Source organism: Ursus arctos, unplaced genomic scaffold, assembly GCF_023065955.2.
Source record: "Ursus arctos isolate Adak ecotype North America unplaced genomic scaffold, UrsArc2.0 scaffold_6, whole genome shotgun sequence".
In the NCBI taxonomy this organism is placed as follows: domain Eukaryota; kingdom Metazoa; phylum Chordata; class Mammalia; order Carnivora; family Ursidae; genus Ursus; species Ursus arctos.
The window spans coordinates 39,600,877-39,616,949 of NW_026623078.1; the positions used below are offsets into that span (position 1 = coordinate 39,600,877).

Sequence of the window (16,073 nt, forward strand, 5' to 3'; positions counted from 1 at the left end):
CTTAAAAAATGTATGATCCAGCAATTCTACTTCGGGTACTTACCTGAAGAAAACGAAAGCACTAGTTTGAAAAGATATATATATTTCCCTGTTTACTGAAGCATTATTTACAATAGCCAAGACATGAGACATTCTAAGTGTCCATCAACAGATGAATGGATAAAGAAAATATGGGAGATACACATAATGAAATATTATGCAGCCATAAAAAAGAATGAAATATTGCCATTTGTGACAGCATGGTAGACCTAGACTGAGTGAAATAAGTCAGACAAAGAAAGACAAATACTATACAATTTCACTTATTGTGGAATTTAAAAAACAAAGCAAATGGACAAACAAAACCAAACAGAAACAACTCATAAATACAGAGAACAAACCAGTGGTTGCTGGTGTTGAGGGATAGGGGAAAGGATGGCTGAAGATGGCTAAGGGAATTAAGAGGTATGCACTTCCAGTCATAAAATAAATAAATCACAGGCATGAAAAATACGGCATAGGGCATATAGTCCCTAATAGTGTAATAGCTTTGTACGGGGACAGATGGTAGCTAGACTTACACGGTGATCATTTCATAATGTCAATAAATGTCCAATCACTATGTTGTACACCCAAAACCAATATTATATTGTATGTCAACTATACTTAAATAAAGAATCACTTTATCTGTATTACTACTATACCAATAACATGAAATGTAGCAACCTTTGGTAGCAACCTTTAACTCCACATCAGAAAAAGAGAGATTATAACGATTTGATGAATTGAAACAAATATCATAGTTTACTGATACAAATAATTATGCTTCAATAAGAAGTAGAAAACACCTCCATGAACCACAAACCATAGCACCACAGTCTCACAGTAAAGTCGAAAATTGACTCCAGACGTCCCAAATCTGCAGGCTTTCTGATCAGCACTGACATATTTGAGCTCAGAGTCTAAGTGCATTTGCTTTGCTGTTTGCTTGGATTTTCCGAACTATCTCAGTTCTTGATTCCACATTGCTATTGTGTGGATCAAATGATCCCTGCTCACAAAAATACGCTGGGGAGTGACTCCCCTGGCGTCCAGGTTATGAGTGTGGTCAGTCATTCCACATGCCTTGGGGATGAGCTATCTTTACCATGATGAGAGATTTCCTTTTCAAGTTTAGTAATCCCCAAATACAAAATACTAGCATCAATAAAAGTCAAAGTAATTAAGGAAATGTATATTGCAACCTTGTTCACGATAGCACTGAAATTAGGCTTATGTTTCTTTGCTGTCTTTTTTATAAATAAAATTATTACTGACCTAGAACAAAGAAGAAATTTACAACATACTCTTAGAGTTATAAATTTCTACTACACGGACTTCTTCAAAGTAAACCATAACCAGACCTTTAAAAATTTACCTCCTGCATGTGTGCATTGGGTATGTCAGGTCTATTCTCCTTTTGCATGGATCATCATATTATGAAACAACTTGGAAGGGGGAGAAAAAATACAAGCAATTCTGGAAGCCTTTCCTCTTCCTTTTCTTCTAATCTTTCATTATGTCTTGGAGATTGAGTCCCTACGTTTTAAATAATGTGACTCACTTTATGTTTGTGGCCTTCCAACACTCCAGAATATTCTCGACTTCTCGTGAGCAGAGATACAGCTCACACAATAGGGGTAAGTCAGTCCCAGGCTCCAAACTGGGATGCAGACCTCTCCCGGATTCCCGGAGCTCTCTGAGAGATCTAGCCCTCAGCGCCCTGCGGACCAAAGGAACCCGCTAGGTTGGGAAATGCTGCCTGGTGCCGTTCCAAGAACAGGGTATTGCCAATCCCTTTAAGGATAGCGGAGTTATAGAACTTGCCCTCCCAGCCTCTTTGTTCCCATCCCCTGCTCCTAAGATCTTACAAGTTGCCTGCAAGGGAGTCAAACACGGGTCAGGCAAACAGACGTGTTCTTTCCAGCTACCGTAATCGGATCGCTGGAGCGAAATAAACTCGTAGAAGCGTCCAGAGACCGCAGCCAGACAACCAGCCTGCGCTAAAAGCAACTTCGAAGTGAGGCTGCAAGCGCCGCCGGGCTGCAGATTTTAGTTGGTGGCTAAGCACAGTTACGATCCCCCATCTCCTGCAAAAACAACAACGGAAAGCCTGGAAGAGGGAGGGAGGATGAGGCAAGAGTCGCCCGCATTTTTGCACGTCTGCGCCGCTCGTTAGAAAGCCCTGCAGCTTTGAGAGGCGGGAGGGAGAGGTAGGAGAGCCAGGAGCCGACGTTTCAGAGAGAGGGTAGGGAGGGGGTGGGGGCCTCCTTCCGCCCATCTCCCCCGCCACCACCCCCCCCCCCCGCCACCACCCCCCCCCCCCCCCCGCCAGACAGCTGTCTAGCTTTTGGAATTCATTGGCTTTCCCCACCCCGCCTCCCAAATACCACCCCAATCCAGTTTAGACCCCCTGCCCCACCCTCGCTGACCTAATAAGGCCATGCAGTGTGTGGGGGACCTATATAAAAGGCTCCCAGGGACGCTGCACGACGCCAGGGAGAGAAGTCAGCTGCGGTCCAGTGTCTACAAAGACTACCATGGCCAAGGAGTGGGGCTACGCCAGCCACAACGGTGAGTCCGAGCAGCCTCCTGCCCCCCCACCTACCCTGGTCCCAGATGGTGCCAGAGGATCCCCTGGCATTGCACAGAAAGTGGGCAACTCTAGGGAGTGAAAATATGGGTGGAGGAGTCCATGGAAACTAACATTTACTGAGCACTTACCAAGTGCCAAAAGCTGCTGACCCTTTTACCTTTATCTCATTTAGTTCTCCCTGGTATGGAGCCGTTATTACTTGCGCTGGAGGAAACTGAAGTGCAGAGAGGCTGGGTGACTTGCCCAAGATCACACTGCCTCTGACTGAGAAGTCAGACCACCTGAGGTCCAGTTCTGATTGTCCCTTCTCCAAGATGCTGGGCAAGCACTTAACCTCTCTGAGCCTGGTGTTGGTTTAAGAATCCTTGCTCTGCCTTCTGGCTTCTGCCTAACCCATAGTTTTAAAAACAAAAATAGGGGTGTGCTTCGAAAACCACATATGGTCAGTGTTATTTATTCCGGCTGTATGGTGGAAGATAGCATTGGTAAAATGTGTCTTGAAGTGCATTTCAAAAATTAGCCTTTGAGGCTATATTCTTGAGCAAGCAGGGGGAATACTCTGAGTTAAATATAATTTCTAGGCACATTGTTAACAAAACAATGAAAAGGTCTTAAGCGCTAAGCTTTGATTTGTCCAAACTGAAATCCAAGACCTTTTCATAATCACTGACTAGCCTCCACGTATTTTGCTGATTTGGTTGATTAGAAAGAAGGCTTGGAATGTGCCACCAAATAAATCAATCCCCTCAACTTGATTTCCTAGGTCCTGACCACTGGCATGAACTTTATCCCAATGCCAAGGGAGACAAACAGTCGCCCATCGAACTGCATACTAAAGACATCAGGCACGACCCTTCTCTGCTGCCATGGTCCGCATCTTACGATCCCGGCTCTTGCAAGACCATCTTGAACAACGGCAAGACCTGCAGGGTTGTGTTTGACGATACCTATGACAGGTCAAGTAAGTATGACACTTAGGTAGAGGCACATGGACATTTTCGATGCCCGTATTGGCAAAAATGAGGGTGATGACACAGTAACAGAACTAGTGGGAAGAGGGGTCACTTCATCTCTGAAAATGGAGATGACGTTCTGTTTTGCTCTCGTCATGAAGAATTATATTTATGCACGGGAGAAGAATGCCTCACACTCTAACCTTGGTCAGCTTTGCTGCTGCAAAATGGGCCCATGCCCAAGCTAAAAGCTGGCAATGCATTCTTGAAATGCAGCTTGATGGGAAGGTGATGGCAATGAGTCCAAATGAGTGTCCTTTTGGATGGTCTACACCTGAGGTTCTGACCGCGGTCTGGAGGGCAAGGCTGCCATTCCCATGTGGGGCGGAGATTCCATTCTGCCCAGCAAGGAACACAGCAAAGAAGCAAAGTAGGCACTTTCTCCCCCTGCTGTGAGTGGGGGCCAAACCATAACATAAGGTCATTATATGAGTAAGGAACATTGCCTTCAAAGCTTCAATGGGGTTCATCTGATTAATGCTTTTGGTGAGTGTTTTGGAAGTACCTGACAATTTCGTGAGTAGTGATTTGTATGCCATGAAAATGAAAAATCACATGTTTAAAAAACTCTTTATTTTACTACGCTACTAAGCAAATCAATGAAATAAAAGCAGGCTACTTAGAAATACTTTATTTCAAAATAAATGAGGTAAGAAAGACTCAACCTTCAATATTTCGGTGCTTGATGTACAATAATACTTTTTCTTATAACCGAATTTGTGAAAAAGTTAAAATTATCCTTATTAATGTACATAAATAAATATTCTCAATGCTGTTACAGTAAAGAGCAATAGTGTCATAATTCTTACTACTAGGAGGTTCCAAAAAACGAGCATCATAGTTTGTATTTTCTTAAACAATAATTTCATATTGCTGTTACTTTTTCCCTCTTCTCCATTTAAATCAAATTCCATTCTGAAGGATAAGCAACAAAATTAAACAGTACCAATTATGTTGAACCACATGAAAATACCATTTTTGTAAGCAAAAATGGTAAGATATTGACAATTCCGTATGAGTTACCCCAGTCAGTTGGACTCATACGTCCAGAAAGTAACCGTTCTGGTGCTTGGACAGGACAAACGCTATGAATCAAACCACTTACTTCTACATGACTAAGCGCATCCAGGTCTAGATCTATTGTTTTAGACTGACATTACGTGGCTCTCAGTGTGCCATTTCAGCACCAAGAGTCAGTCAACCCTTTCTAGAATAACTACTGTGAATTCTATTTGGATCTAGCTTATGTGGCTAAATCTTGTTTGGGGGGTTTTGCGTAATTTCCCATGTCCTGCAGAAAATATTTGAACCTCTAAATCACTCCTCAGGTGAATGAAGTGAGATCGAAGTAATGCGATGGGTTGAGGTATTTGGACAACAAACTCAAAAATTAATGCTACTAAGAATTACCTAGTTTGGCTGTCCATATTGATTGATTCCCTGGGAAATTTCTGAATTTCCCTTTTTATCTCATTCGAATAAACACAGTTTAAGTTAGATGTGAATGAAAGCTCTTGCTTATCATCTTAAAGAAAAGTGGAGCTGGAGGCAAGACACGGAGGAGGAATTCACATTCGCTCAGTGCTTGGTGTGCTGGGCAGTGCGATGAACACTTTAAAGTCCTTAATCTCATTTAATCCTCACGGCAGCTCTGAAAGGTTAATATTATTATCACCTTCATAGAGATGCAAAAACAAGTTCAGAGAAGTTTAGCAACTTGCCTGAGATCACACAATTAGCTAGGATTTGAACTCCATCTGTCTGGCTCTCAACGGTCATGTTCTTCCCACGGCACCACACAAGCGACTCATTTGTTGACTGTCTACATCCTTATTGCTCATCTTTTGTTTTAACTTTATTGTCATAAATGTTAAATTGACATTTTAAACATAATAAAACAAGCAAACAAAACAAGACAAAAAAGAGAAATCATTTTTTTTAGATATATCCCGAGACTTAGTGGGAAAGAGACCGGTGTGCTTGAACACAGTATCCTCTACCCAGCAGACTGAGCACTTTTGCCCCTCAGACTTTGGCTATAGCACTTGTTTAAGGTAGGACGCTGTAAAAGAAGCATGACTTCCCGGTTGACCTAGCTTCTCTGAATCGCAGTGCTGAGGGGTGGTCCTCTCACTGGACCCTACCGGCTTCGCCAGTTTCATCTTCACTGGGGCACCTCTGACGACCATGGCTCTGAGCACACCGTGGATGGAGTCAAGTATGCAGCAGAGGTAGGAGCAACTGTCTCCCGAAGTGAAAACTGAAAAGTGAAAAATAACACCAAAAAAGCATCTGCTGCCCTTCCTTCAAGCCTGAGGCTATGAAAAGAGCTGTAATAGTTTGAGGATAAGCTGACACTGCCGAACATTCTAGACTAGATGGTTAAGAGAGGGTAGGTGAGTTAGTGTCATGCATGAAAATTTTCAAGGTTATATTAAGAAATTGGATAGTGGTTTAATAATTAAAAAAAAAAGGCCAAGGTCCTGAATGGAACAGAAAAGATAAGGATAACTAGCATTTATGAAATGCTTACAAATATTAACTCATTTGATCCTCTCAGCAACTCTTTAAGATAGGTTACAGGAGAGGAAACTGAGGCATGGAAAAGTTACATGACAAAGTTACAGAGCTAAGCCTGGTGCTCTACCTTGAATATGTGGGCTTCAGAGTCTACCATCTTTTTTTTTTTTCAAGTTTTTTATTTATTTGAGAGAGAGAGAGAAAGAGAAAGAGAGTGCAGGGACAGGCGAGCAGAGGGAGAAAATCCTGAAGCAGACTCCCCGCTGAGCCGCTGAGCCGGGAGCCTGACAAGGGACAAGGGCCTCCATCCCAGGACCCTGAGATCATGACCTGAGCCGAAACCAAGAGCTGGCTGCCCAACTGACTGATCCACCCAGGCACCCCCAGAATCTATCATCACGTCCCGTGCCCTTGGCTGCCTCTTTTATAAGAACGTAGTGCTCTAAAAATAGCATTTAGTAATTCTGGCTAATGCTTGTGTTCTAGTCTCTTAATGAAGGGTGTGCATATATGTGTGCATGATTATATATATGTATATATACTTATACATACACACACATAGATGAACAGGTAAATACAGATCCACCGACAACTTAATATGAGCAAATACTACTGTCTCAGTTAACCCATTAAAGACAAGCATGATTTGTATCTCTGATCAAGGCAGCAAATTATAAGGAAATAAGACAAGCCTCCCACATATCGTTTTTATAAAGCTAAGCCTGTCAGGGGTGACAAATGCCCTAGAGGTGAGGATCATTCCATTTTTACTGCCACCTTGTTCCGGGGGTAGGCTCTGGCCAACACAGGAGCTGGGACGGGAACCTTGGAGGCCCTTGTGGACAATCTCTCAGGCAGAATCCTTAGGTAGCTTAATTGTTGGTTAAACTAAACTCTGGGAGACCCAAAGTACTTCACCATGATCATTCCACTTCTCAACAGCCCATCTAAAAGCCAGTGATGGGATAAATAAATTATTGAAAATGTCTTCTAGATACCCGAAAATGGGGAAAGTTTAGTGTATTTCTTAGAACTGTGGGCCCGGCTTGCAGTTTGACCTTTACACATGGGATGATCTCAACACTTTTGGTCTTGAATACAATAATTTTAACTGCTCTGAACTATTGTGTTCCCTTACCATTCTGTGTAACTTGATATGGGAAATTCGACTAATTTAACTGGTGCCTGTGTTCTAAATTAAGATAAGGTTTCCACCAGGTTGTTGAACACTGGCTGCCAAAAGGAGGTAGATATGAAAATGCCCAAGGATTTTTCTACTGTTTTCCCCCCACTTTCCCATTAATTGTAGATTTGGAATGTTATCAGCTTCTTGCTTATAGCTCTGTGTTTCACTCTTTGACTTACTAGAAAAGGGAGCGATGTTGTACAAAACTAAAATAAATATTTTGAATTAGTTTAACGAAAGTTCAACTTTCACTCATTGCTTATTACAAAGTTCTAGGTCTACTTATAATAATTTTATACACTTTTTATTTAAACCATTAAAAATGTCACTGAAATATCGCATGTTGATATTTAGAATTCTGTTGACTTCCTATGAGAGTGTTCAGCAACTTTTGATTTGTGAAGTTATTGGGCTTATTGTGAATAATTTTATACTTACTTTCTTACTCTAGAAATTCACCTCATAACTTGTATTCCATGGTTTCAGCTTCATTTGGTTCACTGGAATCCAAAGTATAACACTTACGGAGGAGCTCTCAAGCAACCCGACGGGATAGCTGTGGTTGGCGTTTTTCTGAAGGTGAGGCAAAAATCGATCATCTTTTTCTTTCAAAATTTAGTGTCTTATCAATGGTTAGGTTGGCATGCGTTCCCCTCCTTCCTTTTATTTAAAGGGGAGAGAGGAATGAATTTCATTATTCATTCCACTGATCAAGACATTTCTGGTAAGATCAGCTCACAATATTTAGCTCTCCCTTAAAAGCGTACATTTTGCTGAACTTCAGTCTCCCTAAGGCTTCTAAATTCTCTCAAGAATGCGTGTGTGGGCGAGTGTAGGGGCAATGGAGCCAGAGCTTTGCAAGGAGCTTATTGTGGTGGTGGGGACGGCAAAAGCAGCCTTGCTTCATTATCCTTTCCTGTTATTCCACTTCAGTTGCACTGGAAACCAGAAAAGCCGATGTTGGAAACCGCTGGGATGCCAAGTCCCTGGCTGGACATCCCCTCAGCTCAGGGCGGCTACTGCCCACATGATCCCAGGCTAAGATAGCACACGGAATGTGTGTGTTGTTGGGCCAGCTTTGGTTTAAAGGGGACTTAGTGTCATTAACACATGAATTCAGTGGTAACATAATCTAGATTTTGAGCCAGAGGTGAAAATCTAGCTTCCTTCTTTTTGAATGACCTAATTTGTTTTACGTCCTGAACTCATTGGGTCATTTTCAGGGACTGAATGCAACGCTGCAGGAAGTGGAGTGGGCCTGTACCGAAAGACAATAAATTTAGTTTTGCATACATGGAGTCCATCCTAGCTTTAATCCTATTAAAAAAAAAAAAAAAAAGTAGAATGACTGCAGAGAAGGTCAAGGACATAGAAATAAATCAACAGTGTAATTTTGTGGTTTTGAACTTCAGAGGCCTGGAGTCTAAATTTAGTTCAGAAAATATATACCCTAAAATCTTGGGGGAGAAATAAACTTATGTTTTTGCTTAGTACAAGATATTCTGGCAGATTTATAAACACTAGTTGCAGATGGATGGACCAAAGTTAGTTTTCAAGACAATCATAAATTATGGAGTAGGGGAAAATATAATTATTAGTTTTTGATTTTCTTACAGATAGGACATGAGAAAGGCGAGTTCCAGGTGTTCCTTGATGCATTGGACAAAGTTAAGACAAAGGTAAAAATAAATCACGTTTACTCCTAGAACATAAAGCAGGGTATGTCAATTTTCTATTATTACATTTTCTTTCATTCTTTTTTTTTTTCTTAAAGACTTTATTTATTTGTCAGAGAAAGAGAGAGAGCACAAGCAGGGGGAGCAGCAGGCAGAGGCCGAAGCAAGCTCCCTGCTGATCAAGGAGCCCAATGCAGGACTCGATCCCAGGATCCTGGGATCATGTCCTGAACCGAAGGCAGACGCTTAACCCACTGAGCCACCCAGGCGTCCCTATTATTACATTTTCCAGTGTATTTGTTCCACCTAAAATCTACTACTAAGTCTGATGAATATGCTAAGCATATCTATACAAACAAATGCTATTAGATTTGTATGGTTTATAATTTTTAGTGCAATTTTACATACATCATTTTATTAAATTCTCAGTCTGTCTGATAATGACTTTCTTACTGAGTGGATGTAAGAGAAGTTGAGTGGTCACCTCCTGCTCCCCAACCCACGCACACACACACACACACATACACATACACGCATACATGCACACACTTGCAGAAATACTAAATATATGGGTCCTGGTGTTGCCTTTTCTCTCCTGGGTGACACCTACATATTTTAAATCTTAACAGTAGACTCTTCTAATTAACAGACTCATTTTAATTGCCTTTGGAACTGTTCCAAGCAAATGCTATTAAGTTTTACCACCAGAGAAAGTATTCCGAGTATAATATTCAAGCGAGCCTGTTTTTTTTTTTTTTAAATCATTGAATACCTACGCATTAACTTATATGAAACGTTTCTGTTACAGTTAGGTGTGAGTTTTCTTCTTTTTTTGGGAAGTGAGGAATTATAGTTCTACTGACAGATAACAGGGAATAAAATGTTACGACGACTGTGCCAAAGTCATAATATAAACCGGCTTCCCCCCTTTGACCTTTATTTCTGAAGGGCATGAACTTTGTTTAAAAGTTCCATTTTCTTGGGGGCGCTGGGTGGCTCCTTTGGTTAAGCATCCTACTCTTGATCCCAGCTCAGGTCTTGATCTCACGGTCCTGAGTTCAAGCCCGGAGTTGGGCTCCATGCTGGGCATGGAGGCTAATTAAAAAATAAACAAATAAATAAAATTCCGTTTTCTCTATTGCATTTGAAATCCATTCTCGCAAAACGGTGAGACCCTTGGGGTGGGCGGTGTGTGGGCACCTGCTCATGGTGCCTGTGCCCTGCTCTCTCCCAGGGCAAGGAGGCGCCCTTCACAAAGTTCGACCCGTCCTGCCTGTTCCCCGCCTGCCGGGACTACTGGACCTACCAAGGCTCCTTCACCACGCCGCCCTGCGAGGAGTGCATCGTGTGGCTCCTGATGAAGGAGCCCATCACTGTGAGCTCCGACCAGGTGAGCGGCAGCTCCAGGCCGGGCCTGGAGAACATGCGAACTTACATCACTGAGTGGCTGTCTAAGAGAGATGCTAAATGGAAAATGTACATCTGCTAAGTGGATGCTTCCAGACCGGCTCTATGATTAGGCATTTCAGAATTTGCTCTGGTTAATTACAGTCAGTTTGTTCAACTTTCTAAAACTTGGCTTCCAAAAGTACCAGGATAAACACAGATCATTTAAAGGTGTTTGTGATACTGAACAATGACTAAGTTTATGCTCTAGAAACACTTAAGCATTTAGGTTATTAATATGAGTTAGCCTTTATTAATTTGCAGCTCCCTCAAATACTAAGTACTGGTTAGGAGATTGTAAATACAGGCCCGGGGAGAAGGATACTAATAGAAGGGATTTAACATCCTTGTAAGGTGTATATGATTTTCCCAGTTCTACAGATATGTAGGTTGTGGCTCAGAAAGGTTAAGTAGTTTGTCCATGGTCACACAGCCAAGTGCAAGAGCTGAGATTCCAACGTCTGTCTGCTTTCAATACCTCTTGACTCCTTTGCTGAGGTTTTTCTTCTTAGTGTTCATCTAAAGAATGTCCTTGCAACATTCATCAAAGAGACTTTCCAGGAAAGACACGGAAAAAATATGTAGGCTGGGATATGGAGAAGAACAGATTAAAGCAAGTGGACAACACAGAAACTCACACCGTAGATCATGGATGTCTACTTTAATAGTAAAGCCAGTTTCCTAGCACATTTACCTTACTTAAGGCAGTAGTTTTCATATTTCTGCCAGTTACAGACTCAAGTATATACGATCACTTTTATCAGAAGATCAGATTTAATGGTCAGGTTCACTCATATACATATTTTGAAAGAGGAAAGCAGTTTTCTTAAGGAGAAAGCTGAAAACATATTCATGTAGAAATACAGTACTGATGGTAATTTCCTAAATTCTTCTCCCTTAAGAGAAAAAAAAGCTTTAAAAATGTTCTTAAAATTTTAAATATAGTGTGACTAACTTCTTTCTGTTCTTTAAAAAAAAGAGAGAGAGACTCCGTAAACTTATACAATAAAGGCCAATCAAGCTTATTATTTGTGCTGATATTTTCATCCCCTCCTACATAAAGTATATGCTTCATACTGCCCCATCAAATTAAAATAATAGCTTCAGAATTCAGGAGAAACACTTGGACCAGAGGGCATGTGAACTTATATAAAACGAAGAAAAGAAAAGTGTTTTTACAAATAAAAGGCTTCTATTTCGCAGGAACTGGTAACCAGATAACTTTGGGCCAACAGGTTTCGTGGTTTGTTTGTCTTGTTTTAAAAGCCAGAAATTTCTAACTGTCACGTACAGAATATGTCCACTTGATCTGAATGTCATGCTGACAGTCTTCCCTTGCCCCTTGCAGATGGCAAAGCTGCGGAGCCTCTTCTCCAGCGCTGAGAACGAGCCCCCAGTGCCCCTGGTGGGGAACTGGCGCCCTCCGCAGCCGGTCAAGGGCAGGGTGGTGAGAGCCTCCTTCAAATGAGGCCTCTGGAGCTTGCCCTCTTCAGGAAAGGAAACCTGCCATTGGAGAGCTTGGTTCCTTGTCTCCTTTTGGTGCTCCTTACTCCAAGTATATTTCAACTTTCCACACTGAGCAATGAATGCAAGAGCACGATAACTGAGAAACCAAAGTCACTTTTGACAAGACGTAATATGAAAGCATTTGGCCTTTGTAATAATCATCTTTCCTATAAAGCGGCATTGTTTGTAAGGTTTCAAAGAAGAAACAGGTGGAAGAGTAAAGATATAGAAAAATGGGTATTGGGCACCATTTTTCTGTCATCTCAAATTTCACAGAATTTCAGTTTTACTATTTTCATATTTTGAGTTGTCCATCTTAAAGAAATAATGAGTAATTCTCTATGTAGGAGTAGACGTGTATGAAGATCATAGAGCAATTAAACATAAGCCAGAAATTAAAATGACTGCACACCAAGCCATGAAATGACGCATTTTAACCCTTAAATAAAACCAACAAGAGGTCCGTTATTTATTACAATTCTAGCTACCGTAAGGATTATCTGGTTTTGATTATCAGTGAAAGAAAAACACATTCAACTGGGAGTTTAAAAAATTTGATCCAGTATTTGAATCTCTTCTTCATAAAGATGGTTGACTTTATCCTAACATTTTTCTTTACCTGAAGGAGGGCCATTTATTTTTAATTTTACTACTTTTCTCTTTGCATGCTTATTAAAATAAAAATTGCCTCTGATATCTTTCTAACTTGAGGAATAGTAATTCCTAGAACACGAAGGAGTGAACGCACGTGAAGTGAAAGCCGTTGTACTGGCCATCAAAATTAATAAAGACACGAATGAAAAAACATCGTGTTGTGTTTTTGGTGAAGAAAAGGGTCATGAATGACAGAATGGAGTAAAACTAAGAATGGCAAAGTTTGTAGGTCTGTTTTTAAAACTGAAGTTTGATGATAACAGACTCAGGTTCTGATCTTAATCGGATGTTACATTCCTCCCAGAACGGCTGGGAATCAGTGAGGGCCCTCGGGGAAAATCGCAGACAAGACGAGGAGTGTGTGGTCATATATTTGAGAGTGTGGACTAGTTTCCAGAAGCCTCAAAGTTGGTTTAGGATTCTGGGGTCCATACCAGTACCATGGTTGTTACTTAGGGGCATGAAATCAAGTCAGATTGTAGCTTTTATGTCTTTATTTTTTTAAATGTGCATTGGGGTGACACTAGTCTAAAACTACAGAAGTCCATACCTTGAGACCTTTGAAACATTTAATATGTTTAGACATAAAGTCTAATTTTGCATAAGTGGCTTTGATATGTCTTTCATCACATCACTGGCTAATATGTTAACTCACCTTAGAAAATGACAGCAATAATTTCATCACCCTAAGGAATGAAAATGGTATTGGGTCAGGAGAGTCCTGTGATGCTGGAAGTCAAGTCAGGTGACGAAGCCCTAGGAGACTCAAGTTATTTAATAGATTACCACTTGGGTGAAGAAAAACCAGGTTGGTCAGTGCGAACTGGGTGTGTTAATTAAATCCCTTGGAATTAGGAGGTGTGGAGCTTTCATCAATTAGTGGTAATACACAAGCTGATTCTCTCAGGGTACTTACTTAGTAATGCTTAAAGCACCATAAAAATGCATCCCAAACACACTCTATGTAGGAGAGGAACATGTAACTCAATGCCAGCTACAGTGGTCCTTGTTCAGGAACACAGGCTGAACAAGGTTGGAACTGTTTTAAGGGAAAGATGTCCAGTCAAGAGGGGCTATCTTCCTCGACCATGATTTCCATGAAGGCACAGATGTGGGTCTTACAAACTGATATTCATTCTCCTTATTGCCTAGCAGTGTGTCTGGTAGTGAAACCACACTTATGTCCTTATTCAGTGGAGAGATCATCTTCATGATCACGCATAAGATTCCAAACAATTGCACTGCCGGCAAACACAGCATACACGGGAGACGAGGCTAGGAGCTGTGCTGAACGTGTGTCAGCATCTGCCAACTTTTGTTCTTTAGGGTGTAATCATCGTGGGTTTCCTGCACGGAGTCCCTCATCCGGCTCACGCTGAGCCCTGAGTCTGCTTGGGATTCTCTCTCCCTTTTCCCTCTGCCCCTCCCCCCACTCACTCTCTCTCAAATAAAGAAATAAATCTTAAAAATATGAAAACTGTAAAAAAAAAAAGAGAACTGTAAAACTTTTCAGATTTAATGTATGAAAATTTGATGATTTTTAAAAACTATCCCTAAGCTAGCACTTACAGATTTAAAATGAAAACGAGAAGGCAAAATCATGTTTGTCTTTAATTTTCATTTGGGTCACTAGATGGCAGCAAAATAATTACAAAAATGACGATGAAATAAAAAGCCAGCTGTTAGTTGCAGAGCAGTGAGGGATTTTGTTGGTTTGCTTGTTTTTTAAAATTCAGAACACTCCTTTTCCTTTTCTCACATGTTTAATATTAACCATTAATATCTATCCACAAAAGAAAAGATGGTGAGGGATTCTTATTTTTGAGCATTTTAATAAGCAAAAGTGAGGCCTTAAAGATTAAGGTTTCGTAGTTGTTGAACCAAAACTTAAAGAAATGAGAGGCAGGCATTTGATAGCCCTGTTCCGTTCTCTGGAGGCCTGGGAGCAAGTCACACAGCACTTGCTGGATAGGTACTCTCAGGCAAGTTAAGTTCCCTGGCCTCAATCTCCTCATCTGTGAGTAGGAATGATAATGGTTCTTGCTCAGACGGTTGTTTAAAGAATTAGATGAGTTAGTACCTATAACTTCTTAGAATAGTTATTGTAGCGTGTAATAAAACTCTCCATAGGAGTTAATTCTCTCCTGAAAACTAATTTTACTTTAACCAGGAAAAACTCCAAAGGCTTATTGGATACCTAAGGTCATGTTTTTTATTTATGTATCTATTAGTAACATCATGCATTCACATCTTAATTCAGATGATGGTAAAGGAGTGGCTATAAAGGGCTCCCCTAATTGATTTTCCTCTGTGCTTGGCATCGACAATAACAATAACTCTTGCGCCTACTGTGGAGCAGAAAATCAAGATGTGGCCACATTAGAAACCAGTGTGATGCTAGAAGGGGTGATTTGGAGGAAGACCAGAGAATTTTTCCTGAGGAAGCTTCTGTTCCAGGAGCTCTGTGTTCTTACCTGAGGAAGTGTATGGTTGGCAAGACATCCAGAAAATAAACTAAAGAGGAGTGGTGGGAAAACCATAGCATTCGTTCTGCTTTACTGACTTTCAAGTGTTGGCACATTAGAGTCCCTTGGAGTGCTGCATGAAGTGGAAAATCTATCCTAATTGTAAATACAGAAAGTCTTCTGCCATGAAATTAATTTGGGTCTTGTCTGGGCATGTCCTAAGATCAGAATCCTGAGTGAGATGCATAAGTTAACCTGGGAGAAGAGTTTATCCATTTGGGGGTGACTCAACTCCAATTATACAAAAGGGAAATCAAACAGGGTAGGCATAAAAATCTGGGATCAAGGGAATGAAGGACTAGAGAGCTGATGAATTACTTTAGATTCAAAGGTGTTTAATGGCAGCCACCTGACAACTTGACCAGGTAGATAATCGCAGGTAATCAGCAAGAGTAAGAGCGAGTCTAACTGTGCAGTCACAGGGGACCAAGTGCGCTGCAGAGGCGTAAAACCCAGTGATTTAAAAGCTAATTTTAGCCCGGTGAGAATCAACCCTGTGCAGTAAACAGAGAATCAGATTCTCCCTTGTATCTAGATCATTTCCAGGTAGAGAAGACCGGAAACTCAGGGAAAAGATTTAGGCCATTAAATGCACATATTCTCTGCTTCGACATGTCCATTCATTTCTATCATACTCACTCAACTCATTTGAAATTTGGATGGTTCCAAACACATTTGTTCAAGGGAAGTCATTCCCCCAAGGACACTTCACTCCCATGAAAGTATATTACAAATGGAAGCGTTTGAAAATACTATGCAACTTTGGCTTGTAAAATTCATGCTTCTGCTCCTCTGTGTGATTGCTTTCACGGAGGACCTAAGACATTTGCTGGAGACCCCAATGAGTGGGCGCGGCAAGGGTAGGAGGATACAAGCCAAGCTGAGGGCCCAGCCAGGGGGAAGAACTGGGAACTTAGGGGGGAAGAACTGGGA

At 41.2% G+C, this 16,073-nt stretch overlaps 1 protein-coding gene across 1 annotated transcript; it reads left to right on the plus strand.

Moving 5' to 3' along the window:
* Window positions 1-2,010: 2,010 nt before the first annotated feature.
* On the plus strand, window positions 2,011-12,666 carry CA3 (carbonic anhydrase 3). The gene is made up of 8 exons (XM_026495811.4): window positions 2,011-2,231; window positions 2,422-2,592; window positions 3,378-3,575; window positions 5,740-5,858; window positions 7,820-7,912; window positions 8,950-9,012; window positions 10,244-10,399; window positions 11,804-12,666. Exons 2-8 carry the CDS (start codon window positions 2,559-2,561, stop codon window positions 11,921-11,923), a joined length of 783 nt encoding a protein of 260 aa, XP_026351596.2. The 5' UTR covers window positions 2,011-2,231; window positions 2,422-2,558; the 3' UTR covers window positions 11,924-12,666.
* The last annotated feature ends 3,407 nt before the right edge of the window (window positions 12,667-16,073 follow it).

Coding starts and splice junctions, on each gene's coding strand:
- CA3 (XM_026495811.4), top strand. CDS start 2,559: ATGGCCAAGGAGTGGGGCTACGCCAGCCACAACG. Junction 3,576..5,739: donor CGATACCTATGACAGGTCAA/GTAAGTATGACA, acceptor TCTGAATCGCAG/TGCTGAGGGGTGGTCCTCTC. Junction 7,913..8,949: donor TGGTTGGCGTTTTTCTGAAG/GTGAGGCAAAAA, acceptor ATTTTCTTACAG/ATAGGACATGAGAAAGGCGA.